General features: G+C 38.4%; 1 protein-coding gene across 2 annotated transcripts; it reads left to right on the forward strand.

Annotated features, from left to right (window-relative positions):
- The first annotated feature begins 737 nt into the window (after positions 1 to 737).
- Positions 738 to 19739, forward strand: LOC131987054 (cullin-5). Of its 2 annotated transcripts, none has more exons than XM_059352196.1 (19): positions 738 to 789; positions 5118 to 5227; positions 5334 to 5433; positions 5589 to 5765; positions 5892 to 6033; positions 6684 to 6829; positions 8628 to 8708; positions 11982 to 12120; positions 13334 to 13464; positions 14094 to 14201; positions 14309 to 14373; positions 14456 to 14588; positions 15032 to 15163; positions 15810 to 15933; positions 16277 to 16452; positions 17341 to 17502; positions 17717 to 17835; positions 18424 to 18547; positions 18782 to 19739. In XM_059352196.1, the coding sequence occupies exons 1-19, from the start codon at positions 766 to 768 to the stop codon at positions 18974 to 18976; spliced, it is 2388 nt and encodes a 795-aa protein (XP_059208179.1). In that variant the 5' UTR covers positions 738 to 765; the 3' UTR covers positions 18977 to 19739. The 2 variants fall into 2 exon arrangements, with proteins under 2 accessions (XP_059208179.1, XP_059208181.1); XM_059352198.1 differs by having other exon boundaries at positions 11982 to 12075.
- Positions 19740 to 20253: the final 514 nt, after the last annotated feature.

A 20253-nucleotide genomic window follows, 5' to 3' on the forward strand; every position in this document is an offset into this window, starting at 1 on the left:
TCATGAAATCATCAAACAAAACATACGTACATGCATCCTCAATTATTCATTTCCTTATGGCCTAATGTTTTTTTTTATTTATTTATTTATTTATTTATTTATTTATTTATCTATTTATTAATTCATTTATTTATATCAAACAGCAATACAATGCACAGAATAAAATAAAATAGAAGTAAATAATATTTAAAAATAAAATAGAAGAGTAATTAAATGGGAAAGAATGAAACAAAAACAAACAAATAAATAAATAATAAAATAAACAGACGCAAGATTACACGTTAAAGATATTAAACGCATTAAGTGCATATGCTGGCAGTCTTCACAGCTTTTTTGTTTTGTAGACAGGAGAGAGCTGAGATATACTGTTCAAACTCTGACTTCAACAAAAATAAATTTGTTTTTTTTACTTGAAAACTTACATTTGTGTATGTGGTATTTGGCAAAAAGAAACATTAAATTTATTTAAAAAAATGTGCATCATCATCCTTCTTTTTGTGATCATAACAGCCAAATGTGACATCTTTGTAGGCCTAATGCAAAGTAAAACCAGTGAAAATGTGTGTGTTAACAAACGAGGCAATGTCCTTCCAGAGTGTGTATGTGAATTCACAAGACCAAAATAAATGTGAGATAGTTTCAGGGTGTAGATCACAAAGGCCTAATGTTTATGATGATTTCCAAGAGTCGGTGATGTGATAAGGTTAATCTTGAGGCTTCGTGTAGTTCACGCGAGATTTTACGAGAGGATAAGTTGAGGGGAACATGGCGACGTCTAATTTGCTAAAGGTAGGACCCACTTCAATTCAATTATTTTGTATTTGACGCTCGCTAAAGTGCGTGTCACTTGCGTGGTGCGATGTTGGTGTTTAGCTCCAAACTTGACGAACATTACACAGCACCTGTACGCGGCCGTGCTGTCAGCGTTGACTTTAGCTGGGAGCTGTTAAGTTACATCTGGCTAACATTAGCTACTTATCACTGATTTAGCTAAGCAGAATAGCTACAGCACAGCTAACTACATATGAAGGAAAGAGGCAGACACGGAGAAACAGATACACAGATAACGGAGGGGAGACATATCGTTAGCTTGACCTGCGCTTAAATATAAGTATTCTGTGAGTATACGCTAGCTACTAATCTCATATCATCTGTCACTTCAGTGGCAGATGAATCTGCAGCTGACCAGCCCCTTAAAATACACGCTAAAGGCTGCCAAGATCAAGTGTCGGAGCAGTTTCAGTGCGTTCATTGAACATCGTCACACTGTTAGAATAATCGCCTAAGTCAATTTTTGTCAAAATTGTTTGTTTTTTTGCCTAAATCATCTCCTCATGACGCCGGCCACCTATGGTAAAATCACCTCCATCCTCAGTTGATCAGATCATGTGATTTTACCCCTTTAAGATCATCACTTCTTTGACAATTTGCCACATTCATAGGCATCAGATAAGAACCCAGCTAGAGGGAGATTGTTTAGTTATCAGTTTAGTTTATCAGTGTAGTTAAGGTGTCTACATAAGACCGGCATGAGTGTGTCATAAACATGACATGGGATGTGTCATGAACATTAATGACACTTTGAAGAAACATTAATGCTCATGATACTTAACATGTTTCTGACAGGCTTGTGTGACTCTTATGTAGACACCTTCAAAATAAAGTGTTGCCATATCTTGCTTAAGTCACAAAGGCATGTTCAATTGTTTTTTGTGTTTCCTGCAAAACTTTAAAAAATGAGTTAGGCGATTATTTAAACAGGGTGACGACATTAATCTTAAACTGCTATCATGCTAGCTAACTCGACAGGACCTGTGTCTTAATGAAATTATTATTCGGACGTCGTTAAGCAAGAGTGACATGGGAGGTGACACAGCTACTGTAGGAGACAGAACAGAGCTGTGTGCTGGTTAGAGAAAAATGGCATTGCAGTCAAAACACTGTATGTTTTGTATGGGCCGGAAAACAGTGTCTCAGTGCATTAACTATTACCCCATCTGCTCAGTCGTGCTCTACACCAACATTACTGGTGGAAGGTTACTTTTGCAAAATGTGACCGTTAACCCCCAAAATAAAAAAATACATGTTCCTCCCTTTACCTTTCATGTTATTTTTTTATTTTTATTTTTATTTTATTTATCCTTTATTTATTTCTCGAGCAATCATTGAGGGCAACCTTTCATTTACAATGATGTCGAGAGTACAGACAAAACACATGAAAAAATATTTAAAACAGTTGCAGTGAAAGGCAGAGTTATTGGTTATCATAGTTTTAAACTGACCCATAGTTATAATTGTGTTGAGTTTGAGTGAATGTTGTAAGAAGTTCCAGGTAGATGCAGCAGAAAAACTGAAAGCAGTTTTTCCAAATTCAGTATTTGTCCGAAGAACGTTTAGCATTAAAACATCACTAGAGCGTGTTGGATAATCACTATGTGACCAGTTTAATAAACTACTTATCCGTTTAGATTGTTTTGATGTGAGTTGCAGAGCAATGGAGATATTGTCTGTAGAGGTGTCTGCCTTTCTTGAATATAATGTCACCAGAGCTGTAGTAAACCATTTATTGGAAATGTTTAATTGGAATCACAATATGGACTAGTACAGTATTTGTTGAAGGCAAAATCTGTGTCAAAATACCATTCTGAATTCAGTATTGTTGTGCTGCCGAGATGTCCCAGCCTGCAACTCCTATTTTTCAAAGATCTTTGTTTGGTAGAAATTGCTGTAAAAAAAAAAAAAAAAAAGTCACGCCACGATCATTTAAATATATTTTTCAATGAGAATAATGATGCAAAAATGATAATTCCCCCCAATATCACAAACCATATCACAATTGCAGTATCAGTCAAAAATAATAACATCATTGTAATTAAATATTTTCTTCTAAATCATTCAGCCTTGAATTTAACTATATTGCCCTGCCAAAACGTCTTTCAATGTTGATCAAAACACTCTTAAACAAAGTCTAGCCGAACAGAAACAACAAGACTCTGCTCTGCTCTAAAAATATGGACTATGCAATCACACGTCACTATGTTCAATGTAATCATAGGTCCCCTGCGTCATTTAAATTCTGGGCGATTCAGAAAATTATACCTTCCCCTAGAGGTGCAGATATTATTAATAGATTGCTGCGTAGAGAAGCTTTCTGGATCACTGAACTCAACAAAGTTGAACCATTAGGACTTAAAGAGGAACTAAGCCTGACTTGCCTTTTATCGCTTCATGCCAAACCTTACTTTTTGTTTTGTTTTTATAAAGTCATATGGCTGGATACAGGATATTTACTATGGTTACTGTTATGAGAAGTTGCTATCATCTTGAGGTAAATCTAAGGTTATGTATAAATTGCCTATCTAGTACACTATTTACACATAGTCCATTACTCCAAATAGGGTAGTATTATTTAGGATATTAAATGGGCTTTTTTATATTATTGCCACTCATATATATATATATATGTATATATATATATATATATATATATTTAATTTTTTTTATAAATTGTTGCTTGTTGATATAATGTTATAGGGATTATATATTTACATTTTCTGCTATAGTAACCTTTGCATACATGCAGTTTGTCCCCTCCTTATTTTTCCAGATTGTGCTGATCAGTTGCTAGATGGGGGAGGTTATATAAGAGGATGCAAGTCTTTGTACTATTTGACTCTGATGAAGAAGCACCATGCAGTGAATCATTAGTCTTCTGATAAAAAAATATATTCAGCGTGTGTACTGGGGCTGGGCGATATGGACCAAAAGTCATATCCTGATATATTTAGGCTGAATATCGATATACGATATATATCCCGAAATTTTTATCGCAAAGTGAGAGCAAATGTTCAGTTAAAGTCAAATATGACATATCACAAGTAGTTTTATTGAAACTGTTTATTTAAGTGAACATAAATACTGAATAACAACAGGAGTAACTTTTAAAAAAAATCAAAGCTCCATAAGTACATAAGTGCACATTTAAATAAGAAAAATATCTTAAATAAAATTAGCCTATGAAATAAAATAGGCCAGTCTTTTTCTGAAATAAACATATTTATATGAGAAAAGAATAAGGAACATTACAAAATAACTAAATATGACAAACCCTAGTAAGGGCAGCGTTTATATATGAAGACAGAAAAAAAATTCAACTATATCGATGTATGCGATATGGTCTAATTCCATGTCACATTTAAAATGACATCGATATAATTTTTATATCGACATATCGCCCAGCCCTACTGTCTACTCCAGTATGGTTTCCTTTGGACCTTATGACTGAAGTCTCTCCTGTCACAAGATTCAACGTTTTAGTATCGATACTTTTTTGCACTACTCTGAACATGGGACAGGCCTTTTAATGAAATACGTTTAACCCCCTCCTCGTCTTATATACCTGGTGTTGCTGAGCAGATTCTTTGTTCTCTGATGCTCGCCTAATTCTACTCAAGGGAATTATGAATTTTGAAACCATTGACGCAAGCAACATGGTGCACTCAGAGACTTTATCTTTCACAGATGAGCATGGTGCCAGTGTCGCACTAAGACACTCTGTTTCAAGACAACATAAAATCATCAGAACCATGTACTCTCCCTCTTCTCTCGCTCTACTGGTGTTATTGCCTTAGAAGAGAAGAGAGCAGAGAAACTTAAACTAATGTTCTCTTGTCCATATGCACTTAGTCATCCAGAAACCTTTTTTTAATGAATATACTGTACTACTGTATTCATTTAGTCATTTTTCAAATTTGTGAAGCCTCGATATACTCAAACCAGTTTATGGATAGTGTGCAGTGTGGAATTGGGACAGACCTATTGGCATTTTTGAGGCAGGATGGGTCCAAGGAAAATAAGCTGTTGGTAAGCTTACTGTGCAAAATGTTCTGTAGGATCCAGTGTCTTTGGAGCCTGATCCATACTTGAGACCAGAGTCAGGATATCTCTGTCTCTGCTGCTGCAGTTTTGACCTGTTCTTAGTCAAGTCCTTTTCCAAGTAAAAATGGGAAACATTTGACAGCTTTTTAGATTGAATTTTTCCTTGTCTTATATTATAATTAAATTGATATCTTTTGAATCGCCCTCAAGTAGTTCACTTCCCTCCTGTCTGTTTCCAGAACAAAGGCACCCTTCAATTTGAGGACAAATGGGACCTGATGCGTCCCATAGTACTGAAGCTGCTACGGCAGGAGTCCGTCACCAAACAGCAGTGGTTTGACTTGTTCTCGTAAGTTTACAGTAATGCATCTGCTTTTGAAGACAAAAGGGTAAAAAGTTAAATTCGTCAAGAAAGATAACTCCTCAAACATCATTACTCTTGTTTGTTTCCACAGAGACGTCCATGCTGTGTGCCTCTGGGATGACAAAGGTCCAGCTAAGATCCACCAGGCCCTCAAAGAGGACATCCTAGATTTCATCAAACAAGCACAAGCAGTAAGACTACAACTATAACAGGCTGCTTGCCCTGTTTTTCCACAAAGCAAACATGTGGCTCTCTAATTCTCACCATTATAAACAAAAATAAATTGTTCTTGCTTAATATCTGTCAATTTGCCAATTAGATTCTTTTGTTTCTCACTCTCTCTTAGCGGGTGTTGAGTCACCAGGATGACACGGCGTTGCTGAAAGCCTACATTGTGGAGTGGAGAAAGTTTTTCACACAATGTGACATCTTGCCGAAGCCTTTCTGTCAGCTGGAGATCACACTGATGGGCAAGCAAGGAAGCAACAAGAAGTCCAATGTGGAAGACAGCATTGTCCGCAAGGTGAGGAGGAGCGGGAAAACTATGAGTACATTTTTTTGTCATTTGTCATCATTTGTGTAAACCAAATAAGCATGTTATACATGTACACTGTCATCATATTCTGATTATGTGTCTTTGTCTCTTCAGCTTATGCTGGACACATGGAACGAGTCCATCTTCTCCAACATTAAAAACAGGCTACAAGACAGTGCCATGAAGCTCGTCCACGCTGAGAGGCTGGGAGAGGCCTTTGACTCCCAGCTGGTCATCGGAGTGCGAGAGTCCTACGGTGAGAAACACAATAACATGGCTCGCTTTACTGTTTCAATATCTGCACTCCACAAGGCTTATAGGACTATGAGTGTATCTCAATTCCACAGTCAGAATATTTTTTTTTTTTTTGCGGACAATAAATGATAAAATGGTAGCCTTTTTGTCTGAACTCACTGTATAGCTTTGTTAAACAATTCAACAATAACATTGACATTTTCAAAGACTTAACTTTCCAAATATGAAACTCCTCATGTATAAAATCACTGCGAATCCTGGTGAACTCTAAGTTTGATAAAGTTTATCAGAAAACTGGTTTCTTCACCTCCACCATAAGCTTCCAGCTATAGTAATTACCAATATCATAAATATTGGTGATGTTTATTCGCAGGAATGTGAGGAAATATATCTCTCGGCGCGTTTGTTAACTTCATAACTTTTTCGTTTATATTTTTTTCTTTGCAAAAAAATATTTGACTAGATCAAAACTCTGCAGGAAACTTTTTAAGCAACTTATGTCAAGTTGTAGCACCACCCTCAGATATGTGGTTGTGATGTCTCATTTTCTACTATTTGCTGTGGTCTCATAAATATTGTATGTTAAATGAATAACATAACGTTGACTTCTCCATGTCTCTTTGTGATGGCACCTCCTTTGTTTCTGAACAGTAAACCTGTGCTCCAACCCTGAGGACAAGCTGCAGATCTACAGGGACAACTTTGAGAAGGCTTACATGGATTCTACTGAAAGGTTCTACAGAACACAGGCGCCCGCCTACCTCCAGCAAAATGGAGTCCAAAATTACATGAAATATGTGAGTATGACTCTTGGATGTATTGGCATAATTTTAAGTTTTTATCATTCTTTTAGTTTAGTTGCTTTCTGGTTGCATACGCCAAAATAATCTTCACAGGTTTTTTCACGCTTCTGTGTTTTTGGCTCTATAGAGATCTAGCACTCCAGCTGTGCAGATAGAGAGTATGTGCGTCTGAGACTTCCTGTTGCCTCTTTACTAAATTAATGGATTAAAATAATTTGATCAAACAGCTATTAAAAAACCATACCATCTTTACTGCATTCTGATCATACAGAGAGCCATTTCAGGGATTGTAATGACACTCAAAAAAAATAATTTGAGAGCCGCTCCTTGTCTTAATTTTGTAAGGGAAACATGCTTTTTGAGCAGGTGTGCATCAGGGTATGTTGAACTGCATAGTGGGGCCACCGGCCTCACAGCCCACAGCTTTACCTGAAAGCTTGGTGATGGATGTTACTATACTGCCGCTCATGCTTCTCATCAGTTGTGAGCTTTAAACTGAAATATTAAGAGGTATAATTGCAGAAAATGTATGGAATATATATAAATAATAATATCTTTCTTGATAAATATCTTTCTCCATGCATATTCTATGTTGGAACTATTGAACTGGGGGAAAACGGTGCCATGAGGTTGAGACCTGAATACTTTTTTTATGATGATTATCTGCTGCTAGTCAGTTGGTTTTGTAAAATGTATGAAATGATGACAGGTCTCGAAATACTTTTTTCTGTGTATCTGCACTGTTGCATATGATTTTTTTATACAATTGCATTAAATTAAATCCAATGAATGTTTTGCACCATTTAATTCTGCAGACAATTTTGTACAAACAAACATACACATGTATGTGGTGTTTTGAGCCCTGGCTAAGATCGCAGAATTTTTTTGCACCCAGTTAAAACTGTTTTGTAATCACTCCTCCCCCAGACAACCTTCAGTTCTCTAAGAAAATACCTGCTGTCCTACAGTTTGGTTTTACAACACATAGCAGAAACTTGAAGCTTTTATTTAGGCTCCTATTCTCTGTTTTGGTGATCTTGGCAATAAGCCAGGTGGATGAATCTAACAAGTAACAGCTGGACAGTCAGTATGATTTGCTGCTTTGGCTGATCTACTGCTTGTCTTCTTCAGATTATCTCTCTTACTCAAACAAAACTGAACCATTGTGTCTGTTAAAGCACAGCATGGGTCATAAAGGTTCAATCTCTGTTGAGAAAGTTTAGTCAAGCTTTAACACTTTATGCAAGTCAGTGTAGATCGAACACTGTTACTTCAAGGATCGTTTCTTCTCCAAAGAGCTTTTTTTCTGGAGGACATTTTTACAGTGAAACCTTTCAAGTAATCCTTCTTTGAGCAGGAAATCTGGACTCATTGTTTGCATAGGCTCAGTTTCATGCACATTTCTATGTTTCCATTTTTAAATGTCCCTGCAAGTCATTGATAGCTTTCTAATCTCCTGAATTACCTGAACTAATCGGATTGTTTTGTTGATTGCTAATGTGCTAATAGTTACACTTACAGGGAATGAGAATTATCTTTATTTTACTTATATTATTCCGAAATAAATGTGCTCTGAGTACTTGCTTTTATTTTGGGGTTTCATGCCACAGAATTGCAATTCTTCGCAACAGAAATAGATGCTGTATATTGTGTTTATATAATGCTTTTTGATGTAAATGTTATTATCAGTATCCGTTATATTATTAGTTTTTGTCTGGCAAAGGCTTTTGGGGGGATTAATGAGTTAAATGTGCATAAATAAATGTGCATTTGCTGGTGTGTTTGTCTTCAGGCTGATTCAAAGCTGAGGGAAGAGGAGAAACGTGCACTGCGATACCTGGAGACGAGACGCGACTGTAACTCTGTACAAGCAGTGAGTATTACACATGGGTATAGTGTATCCTAACTGAACTTCCAAGTGTCCATTTCATTTGATTTCTTTCATTTTTTCATTTAACCTTTATTTAACCAGATAAAAAAACCCATTGAGATCGAGACCTCTTTTACAAGGGTGACCTGGCCAAGAAGGCAGCAGCACACGTCAAAAGTTACAAGACAGACGAACAATAACAATAAACAGGCAGCGAAAAGTCCAACATATTAAAAAGTACTAAAGTGCGAGTGAATAGGCGGTATAAATAGGTAGTATAAATAAGCAGTATAAAGTGCAGCAGTGATAAATACAGTAGCAAATTAGGAACATGAGCACTGTGCAAAAGATTTACATTGACGTTTTTTGAGAGTTGTGCGAAATGCTCCCAAAGGAATAAGTTCTGATAGTTTCAGCTCAGATTGAAGGGTATTCCAAGCAGAGGGGGCAGAGAAACTGAATGCTTTTTTACCTTTTTCGGTCCGGACACGAGGGACAGAAAGGTGCACAATATCATTGGATCTGAGGTCATAACGGCTGCCAGATCTCTTAAGGAAAGTGCATAGGTAAATGGGAAGCAGGCCAAGAAGAGCCTTATAGATCATGGTCATCCAGTGCGTATGACGTCTTACAGTAAGGGATGGCATGCCAGCTTTAGCGTAGAGTTCACAATGGTGGGTGAGGCGGCTACAGCCAGTGATGAATCTCAGGGCACAGTGGTACACAGGAGTTAAAGATTGTAGGCAGGTGGCTGAAGCTGACATGTATACAACATCGCCATAGTCAAGTAAAGACAAGAAGGTGGCTGAGACCAGAAGCTTCCGAGCCCTGAGGGAAAAACATGATTTGTTTCTGTAAAAGAAACCTAGCTTCACCCTTAATTTTGAAATCAATTTTTTTACGTGCAGTTTGAAGGACAGTTCTTCATCAATGGTGAAGCCCAGATACTTATAATTGGTGACCAGCTCAAGAGTTTCACCCCGGACAGTTTTGATTGACGGAATATTTTCCAACGGAGTAGATGAATTTGCAAAAATCATTAGTTTTGATTTATCAGCATTTAAAACCAGTTTCAATTTTTCCAGACGAGTCTGCACTGTATTAAAGGCAGATTGCAAAAATTCAAAAGCCTGAGCAATGGCATGTGAACAACAGTAAATAACAGTATCATCCGCATAGAGATGATATGAGGCATTTGATATGTTGGCACACAGATTATTTATGTAAATTGTAAAAAGGATGGGTCCTAAGACTGAGCCTTGCGGTACACCTTTTGTGACCTTAAGAAAGGAGGAACTAACTCCGGCCATCTGAACACATTGTGTTCTGTTTCCCAGATAATCAGCAAACCAAGAAGCAGCCTGCTTGGAGATACCATTTTTGAAAAGAATTTGCAATAGGAGATCATGGTCCACAGTATCAAATGCCTTAGACAGGTCAATGAACAAAGCCACACAAAACTTTTTCGAATCCAATGCCTCAAACACATCATTTAAAACTTTCAGGGCAGTAGTTACAGTGCTATGCTGCTTTCTAAAGCCAGACTGAAGAGGATTTAGTATATTCTTCAGTTCCAAGAAATCCTTCAATTGATCACAGACCAATTTTTCAAAAATTTTGGCCAGAATACATAATTTAGAGATAGGCCTATAGTTATTTACAATTGAGGGTTCCCCTCCTTTTAGAAGTGGGAGGACAAATGCAGACTTCCAAACTTTCGGAAGTTTGTTTGTGCTGAGGCTTAGATTAAAAATACTGGCAAGAGGCTCAGCAATTAAATCAGCAGCCAGTTTAAGAAAAAATGGATCCAAGCTATCTGGACCAGCTGTTTTTTTGGAATCCAAGTTTTTTAGTGCACTACGGACCTCAGAAGTAGACACAGGTTCAAAATGGAAAGAGCAATCAACAGGGAGACGACTCGCTATAGAAGGTTCATCAGATAAAACGGTGCTTTTAAAATTACTGTTAGAAAGATCAAACAAGTGCCCGGCAGTGATAAAATGTTCATTAAAATAATTTAACATTTCACATTTGTCGGTGAGGTTTACTGCATCTTTAACCAGAAAGTTAGGCAATTCAGTGGAGGGCATTGCACCAGAAACAGATTTTACAGTGTTCCAGAATTTTCTTGGGTCATTTAGATTTTTGGTTGTTTCGGATAAGTAAAATTCTGATTTAGCCTTCTTAATTAGTGCAGTACATTTATTGCGGAGCTGGCGAAAAGTGATCCGATCAGCCTCGATTTTTGTTTTGCGTGCTCTGACCCAGGCAAGATCTCTATTTTTGAGAAGGTCTCCAATTTCGGAGGAGAACCAACGATTTTTTCGTCCCTTTATTCTAAACCTACGTAAGGGAGCATGTATATTAATTTGATTCAGAAATTCGGAGTGAAAGAAATTCCAGGCCAGCTCGACATCATCAAAGAGAGAGATCCGCTCATCCGTTCTTCATTGGTATTTATTTTTTTGAGCTTATAATTTTTTATTCAGTTTTTATGTTTATTTTAGATGGCTCCACATACAGTATAAGTATAGTTTAACAAATGAAAAAGGGGTGAGGCTTGCCTTATTCACGTGTTCTGGGTGTGTCCTTGCCTGGAAAAATATTGGAGGGATATTTTCCAAACCTTATCCCTAATCCTCGATTTTGACCTAGAACACAACCCTCTGGTCGCCCTTTTTGGCACCACTGGAGAGGAAGATGTGTGCCTGACTGTAATCAAATACCACACACTGTCCATCACTTCTCTTTCGGCCAGATGTGCAGTATTACTAAGATGGAGACTCACTACTTCCTCAGTCTCTTTTTGTCTTTCACCTTTTTGTCAGTTATACAGTCCATCTAAGCTTATCCATTTTAAACACCCTTTCTTTTATTTATTTACTCACTTACTTATTTGTCCTGGCTTCAAGCACCTTCTCTACATGTGGCTAGTGGGGAGTGAAGGATGACTGGGACAAGACTGTGCTTGGTGCTCCTCTATCATAGATGTGCTCTGTTAGATTAACATATCTGTTGTTCAATCTGTGTATTTCATGTGTACACTTGTTTTACATTCTATAAAACTTTTCTTGGGAGAAAGAATAGTTATTTGTTTGCAACTTTCTAAAGTGTTGTTGTCATCCTGAGGTTTCTGTGTTTTTTTCATTGTGTCTGTAGTCTGAGACCTAACTTGTAATTACTGACTGTTACATGTTATGCAATATTATATTAATGTATTGCACATATTTCTCTTGTATTTATATTGAATTGTTCTCCCTCTGTTTGTCTTTCCAGTTAATGGAGTGTTGCGTCAATGCACTGGTTACATCATTCAAGGAGACCATCTTAGCCGAGTGTCCAGGCATGATCAAACGAAATGAGACAGAGAGTGAGTACGGCCGGACTGCTCCCGCCAAAGGCTCAGCCAGCTCAGGTTTGCACCAGGAAATAGCCCTGACCAAACCTTCTTGTCCAGCATCTGAAGGCCTGTAGAACATCCATGTGTTGTTGCCACCACTCCTCTTAAATCAATTTGAGTTCAGTCAGGGTGTGTCTTTCAAATGACCAACCTGGCTAATCTCTGAGAAATCATTGAAAAAAAAACCCCTCCCCATAGCTTTAGAACCTACCTAACCCAATTATACTGTTTATTAAATCAGTTATTAAATTAATTCATTATCAAAAGAATCCAATAATAGTTGTCTGTACACCCATGAGTACACTGGAAACATAAACTCCTAATGGATAATTTGGCACACTTCTATTTGTGCCAATTCACCAATGTGAACAAATTTAGATGTGATCAGCGGTGTGGTTTTGCACATTTGTAGCCTTGAGTTTTATCAGAAAGATAATAAAAATTTTAAATTTGTTTTGTCATCCGTCAAAAAAAAACTGTCCCAGATAAGCATTGCTTGACAAAGTTCACAGAGACCATAGGTCCATTTAAATTATACTATGGCTGGCAGTGCATTTCAGTAAAGATGCTATAACTTTTCTGATGCATTACAAAACTCTTTAATTTGTTTAAACAAGCAGAAGTCCTTAAAAGGTGTCAAAACACAAAAAGCTGTACTGTCTAAAATGCTGCCAAGAATTTGCAGGTGACAACTGCTTAAAATAAACTTATCCAACATTTTTGTTCCATAAACTTTCATGATTCAAATGGAAAATACTAAAATCATTTTAATATGACATTTGGGTATAAATTGGAGAACATTTTTATAATTGAGGCTACTGCTCGTTTTCTGGGCTGCATGTGTGTGTGTGTGTGTGTGTGTGTGTGTGTGTGTGTGTGTGTGTGTGTGTGTGTGTGTGTGTGTGTGTGTGTGTGTGTGTGTGTGTGTGTGTGTGTGTGTGTGTGTGTGTGTGTGTGTGTGTGTGTGTGTGTGTGTGTGTGTGTGTGTGTGTGTGTGTGTGTGTGTGTGTGTGTGTGTGTGTGTGTGTGTGTGTGTGTGTGTGTGTGTTGGTCTGTGCTCAAGCAGTTTGATTGAACAAATGGACAAAGGGCATCCCCTAATGGATTTTAAAGTAGCTCATCTTCGGCTAGTTTTCTAATGCAGCAGCCAAATAAAAGCTTAGTATTCACGTCAGCTCAAGTGCTGCTCACTCTTCAAGTGCTAACTTTGCCTTTGGCTCCATCACAGAGCTGCATCTGATGTTCTCCCTCATGGACAAAGTTCCCAGCGGCATCGAGCCCATGCTGAAGGATCTAGAGGAGCACATCATGAGCGCCGGCCTGGCTGATATGGTGGCTACAGCAGAAACCATCACCTCTGTAAGTGTCACATACACAAACACTGCTTTGGGTGGGAGTTAGTTATCCAAAGATGCATAAAATGTAAGACATCACAATGACTTAATCAAATAATCTGAACTCCAGGTCCCCTTACTAGCTTTTTGTGGATCTTTCTCTGTGGGGCTTTTCTTTTTTTAAATCTTAATTTTGGGAAAGCATTAATTTCACATTCATCCCTTTGCATTGTATCTGTATTACTGCATGTAGTTTCACATGACATCCATCACACTGATAACCATTTTACAGCTATTCCAGAGGTTTTCCTTTATAACATTAGCTTTAAATATTTACAACTGAACGAGGGAAACTTTCACCTTTAGATAATACCAATAGAGAAAAAAGTAGAAATAAAAAGAGCAAGCTGTCACATGCGATAATATAATATAATCTGCATTATATTCTCACTAATTGAATTTATCAAGTGCATAAAGTTAGACCTCATAGGTTTTAACTCCACCACACAGATTGGGTATTAAAGATTGTGACATGCGGTCAAAAGCTCCATGAAAAGCTGCTGAGTGGACTTTGAATTGTCAACCTGCAATTTCTAAGGTCAAGAATGAACTTTAATCACATTGACTGATTTCACATTCTGCTTTTTGCTGCAGGACTCCGAGAAATATGTGGAGCAGTTGCTCACCTTGTTTAACCGCTTCAGCCGACTGGTGAAGGAGGCCTTTCAGGACGACCCACGCTTCCTGACAGCTCGAGACAAAGTGAGCTCAACTTGTGCCAACTTGTGTGTTCACAGTACAGTGCCATAATAGAAAAAACCTGTCAGAAGATGCTCTCAACTGATCTCAGTCCCGTTTCTTCTTTGCAGGCGTATAAAGCTGTTGTGAATGACGCCACTATATTTAAATTAGAACTCCCTATGAAACAGAAAGGGTAAGAGTTGCTCTCTGTGTAAAATTCAGTATTTGCTGAAGGCGAATGTTTGACTGCACTGGTTTTCCTCTCGTGTTTACAGGGTAGGTCTGAAAACTCAACCAGAGTCCAAGTGTCCAGAGCTGCTGGCCAACTACTGTGACATGCTCTTGAGGAAGACTCCACTGAGCAAGAAGCTCACTTCTGAGGAGATCGAGGCTAAGCTCAAAGAAGTGGTATGTTTTTAAAAACTTTCAGGATTTTATTGGGTGTTGTTATTAGCCCCGTGGAAGTGGCATTAATGATGACAAGTGTTTCCCAACGTGTTCTTTTTTATTGCAAAAAGTATTAAATATGAAGGTCTCTTTTATATCTTCATTCTTCATAAATGTTTACAATCTTATCAGGCATCATCCATACTGTTATACTATGTTGGTTGATTGTGTACACAGGGCTGTACAGTCAGAAAGTTATCACAGTATGAACAATAATAGGTTTGTGTTTGAAACCATTAGTCACACTTCATTGTTTGGTCCCTGTTTTAATCACACAGTCCCAACAACCAGGGTAGAGTGGTAGATCTCGGACACACAGACAGCTATATTGGTTTATGTAGGAGAGGGCTATCTTTGCTTTCAGTATGGGCTTCAGTAACCATCAGTGTGTTCTTTCTTTGCAGCTGCTAGTGCTGAAGTATGTCCAGAACAAAGACGTGTTCATGCGCTACCACAAAGCCCACCTGACTCGCCGACTTATCCTGGACATCTCCGCAGACAGCGAGATAGAGGAGAACATGGTGGAGTGGCTCAGGGTAAGATCTGGGTGGATGGCTCTGTGTGTGTGTGTGTGTGTGTGTGTGGGTGGGTGTGTGTGTGTGTGGGTGGGTGGTTCAAGTCAAATAGCCTCAACCAAGTATTAAGTGCATATAGATGGACATACTTTTCAGAGGCCAACAATTAGTATTAAACATACTTTTTAAAATTGGTCTTTTGTAATATTAAACAGAGACACTGGATTTTAGATCTTTATTAAATGTAAGCTATAATCATTAGAATTAGAAGAAATTAAATAAATTAAGACATGAAATGTTTAATTCTGTCTTTAATGGATCTATATAATGTGTTATTTCCACTTTTTTTATTGAATTACTGACATAAATAAACTTTTCTATGATATTCTAATTTATTGAGATGCACCTGTAAATATCCCTGATATAGCTGTTGTTTCTTGCTCTGGTGATGTCTTTTGGAGTCTAACAGTGGAAACAAAGAGTGGAGCAGCTGTATCGAGTTCCCGCCCTAACACCAGCCTGACCCAGTCAGAGCACAATAGGAGCTGCCAATCATGACATTACACCCCCGTTTTATAGCATCAAATATATAATTAAACTTGTTTGTTTGTTGGTTTTTAAATCACCTGTAACAACTGTCCACTTGTGGTGTCCTGTATCCTAACAGGAAGTAGGAATGCCAGCGGACTATGTCAACAAGCTGGCCAGGATGTTTCAAGACATCAAGGTATCAGAGGACCTTAACCAATCGTTCAAAGAAATGCATAAACATAACAAGCTTGCTTTACCAGGTAAGAGGTCTCACTCACACACTAAATGTTATATAATGCAGGCGATTAAGTCTGCAACTGTAACCAGAAAATATTCACGTCTCATGTCTTTCTTTCGTCAACAATATTGCACGTTGATATCGTTATAACGTTCGTATCGTTGTCTAATGACGTCACTGCTCTGTTGTCGTCTCATCTTAGTCATTGATAGTCATAGTCATTTTCAAATGTTGAACAATTCCTTTAATTTGGCACTATTCAAAGTACAGTAATAACAACGTAACTTAAATGTTAGTGTTGAGTCCCTTTAATAATGACAGTTGTCATTCAGTAACTAAGATGTGTTTGTACATTCCCTTTGCAGCCGACTCTGTCAACATAAAGATCCTGAATGCTGGAGCGTGGTCGAGGAGCAGCGAGAAGGTTTTTGTCTCTCTACCTACAGAGCTGGAAGATTTGATACCAGAGGTAGAGGACTTCTATAAGAAGAACCACAGTGGCAGGAAGCTTCACTGGCATCACCTCATGTCCAACGGCATTGTGAGTCCAACAGAGAAACACACAGTCACACTGCACATGGCTGAGAAAGCTGTTTGATTTAATCCCATTGAAGTCATTGCATGGTTAGTTTGTTCACCTGTAGTAATATGGCAACACAGGCATGCAGATACTAATTGCTGGGACAGATTATCAGTTTTTTATTTCATGCAACCTCCTGTTCTTTGCTCTTCTGTCAATGAAGAAATACTCTCCATTTATGATATCACTGGTGCTGTTGCAGCATATACGCTAACTACTTAAGGAGCCGGCATTATTGTCTTGAATGAACTATCACCTCTCTGTGTTGTCAAACACACATCAATCAGGATGCTGATTGGTCCAAACCACGGTGGTTCAGACACAAATGCATTACATAAAGCCTGGCAAGATTGATTTTCATGTGATCGTTTCATTGTCGTGACAATCCAGCTGCTGTGCAAGATTTAACAGACATCAACTCCATCGTTATGATGAAAACTAAAAACCCTTTATGAAGAATCACTATATTCAGAATTTCCCCCCACGTTTTTTAATATTCCTTGAGAGAGCATAACTACAAAGTGAATGCTTGATGTTTGGATTTATTCATGCCAAACTACCATCCATCAAATATTTTTCCAACTTGAGGTACACTGGCAATTTTCACAAACAGTACACGCATATCAACCAGCAAGCAGTGCTTCATTCAGTAGAAGTTTTGTCTGTTGCTTCTTTATCTTCTTCCAGAACAAAAGTCATTATGTGTGATTATTCTGTGCAGATAGTTTTGAACAAATTATTTCAAATTCAATTTAGTCCCAATAAATTTGATTGTATTACAGCACTTATGATTTGCTGTCTCTGAGAAAGAAGCTGGGAAAGCGCCTAAACAAAATGTCCTTCCTCCAGATAACCTTTAAGAATGAGGTGGGCCAGTACGACCTGGAGGTGACCACCTTCCAGCTGGCTGTGCTGTTTGCCTGGAACCAGAGGCCCAGGGAGAGGATCAGTTTTGAAAACCTCAAGCTCGCCACTGAACTGCCGGATGCTGAGCTGCGACGCACTCTCTGGGTAAATGACAGATGTTGTAAGGCAAACAAATGATCCATCTATCCTTTCTGATTGTCACAAAGTAATAGTTCCCTGAGCTTATCTCTCTGATCCACTGATTTCGTGCTGCACTGCTGTAAGCAATGGGTTTTATATTTGAAGTAGATCTGTTTTATTTATCTGACCTTTTTTTACCCCTTCCTTCTGAACCATCATGCTTTTCTCCCTCTGCCAGTCGTTGGTGGCCTTTCCCAAACTCAAGCGGCAAGTGTTGTCGTATGACCCGGTGGTGTCTTCACCCAAAGACTTTGCAGAAGGAACACTATTCTATGTCAACCAGGAGTTTTCTCTCATGTAAGGAAAAGTTATTTTGTTAGATTGAGCATACTACAAACTTAATTTACTTGCAGTAAAACATTTTTTGATTGCAGAGAGGAAAGTTTTGTTCTCAAACTTATTCTGTCTGCATAATAAAGAACACATGGATCAATATTTGTTCTTGTTAAGCCTTTCAAAAACAAAATTTTCACTTTAGTTCTGCTGCTCACTGCACACAAAGGGAGCCACACATCCGTATTACCAGCGAAGTATAGAAGCATCTAACAGCACCATAAATTAGATTTCTACAACATTCAATCAAACACATGTTAAAGGTTTTGAACTGTTTTTAGGTTGATGACATCTGAAAACATGATGACAGTCATTTAGGCTTTATCTGAAAACCTCAATAGAAGCTACGATTGTGGGGGGAAAAAATAAAAATTGATGCAGCTCTAGTTTTAGCTGTTATTTGATGCTTTCTGCAGTTTCACATGTATACCTACACACAGTGTAAATCAAGTTTCCTGTACTGTTAACTTGAAATCTGTAGACCCGTTTTATATTTTACCCAGAGCATATATTTGTTTATTTGTGTTTAATTTTATTTATTAAACTTCACAGAAAAAACTCAAAGGTTCAGAAAAGGGGGAAGATTAACCTGATCGGCCGGCTGCAGCTCACCACAGAGCGAATGAGAGAAGAGGAGAACGAGGGCATCGTCCAGCTCAGGATACTAAGAACGCAGGTATGGATGTGAGGTCGCAGCATGTAGGAGAAGTTATTGCTGCTCTCTCCCTTATTAGGGACACCACCTACTGAGAGGAAGTGGTTTCACCTTCCATTTCCCATCACGCAGTTTCAACAGATACCTGTGGTCGTGTTTGTATTAACTACAATGTAATCCATCTGTCTTATGGAGCCCTTTGTGACTCATATTATTCTTATTTTTCACACCATTTTGTGTGTTTCCCATCTCCAGGAGGCCATAATCCAGATCATGAAGATGAGGAAGCGCATCAACAATGCCCAGCTGCAGACAGAGCTGGTGGAGATCCTAAAGAACATGTTTTTACCACAGAAAAAGATGATCAAGGAGCAGATTGAATGGCTGATAGATCACAAGTACATAAAGCGGGATGAGACCGATTTAAACACCTTTATCTACATGGCATAGCACAGCAAAGCAGGATGACTCGTGTTGACTTTTCAGTGGATCAGGCCTGATGGACACTAGGATACTTCCAGGCTTCCCGTCCTCTATTTAAAAATAAAATCCATTCTTGTGCAGGGAGGCATGAATTTAAGACTGAGACCTATTTAAAAAAAAAAAAAAAAAAAGTGGAACTTCCTGCCTTAAAGTTGTACAAAGAAAAAGAAGTTGCAGTGGGAGTCTGCACCAAGTGGTTGTAACTGTTTTTAGTTTGAGGGAGTTTCCTCGCTGTCCAGATGAGGCTGTTAATTGTTAATGGTCTGTTTTTGATGCCATCTGGGCAGCTACTACAACACTCCCGCTCAATGCTTGTGCAAGTCTAAAAAGGCATGCTGACAGGAAAAGCTGAGGAACTTTGGATCTCAAAATATCTGCAGTCCAGTTTTAATCCACGTCAAACACCAGACCATCTGAACCTTGAACAAAACCTCTTCATTCAACGGCGACGCTGCTTTAACCGAGCCGGCTGGTTTGTTGCGAGGGCCCCGATGCTGTCGTGACTCTCTGCAGTCACAGTTAAAGTGATCAAACACTTAATCCGGACATTCAGTTTGTATAAAGAGCCAGATAAGCACTTCACAGTTTGCAGGACTGAACCAGACGGCAACGTAGAGCTAACTCCAAACCCTGTCGAGCCTCCATCCCTGGGTAAAAAAAAATAGCATATTGCTATAATCATGAATCCATTTCCCCTCTACCGAACGTACCCAGGGACAGAGGTGGTGTTTCGAGTCGAACTGGGAGCTCAGCTCATGTTTGAGGCCGCTCTCTTTTCTGCAGGAAGCCTGGGAGAAGGGGCTGAGGTCAGTATTACACATGGTAAATACTACAATTCAAAGCTTTAGGAGAGTGTACCATGAGATGTGAATAATGAAATGATTAAATAAACAGCACCTTATTATAAAACATGCAGGCTTGTCTTTCCTCCTAGCTCAGGCAAACCATTCACCTTAATGTTTTTATTTATATAAATTCAATTAATGACGTTTCATCCTCCAGGACATGTTTTAAAGGTCACCTCGGGCTTGATTACACTTTCATGTCTGTATGGTTAATATGAAGATACAGCCAGCAGCTTAGCTGGTTTGCTTAGGCTGCATTCACATGTGATCCAGCAGTGCAACAAAAACACTGGTAATCAATTTTATTTGAGTGGGGGGTAGGGCATTTGAGCTGTGGTAGTCGGTGTCACGGGGAATGCTGGAAACGACGTAGTGGCCTCTGGTGAAAATGTTGTTCAA

The sequence above is a fragment of the Centropristis striata genome, chromosome 15 (assembly GCF_030273125.1).
Source record: "Centropristis striata isolate RG_2023a ecotype Rhode Island chromosome 15, C.striata_1.0, whole genome shotgun sequence".
NCBI lineage: Eukaryota > Metazoa > Chordata > Actinopteri > Perciformes > Serranidae > Centropristis > Centropristis striata.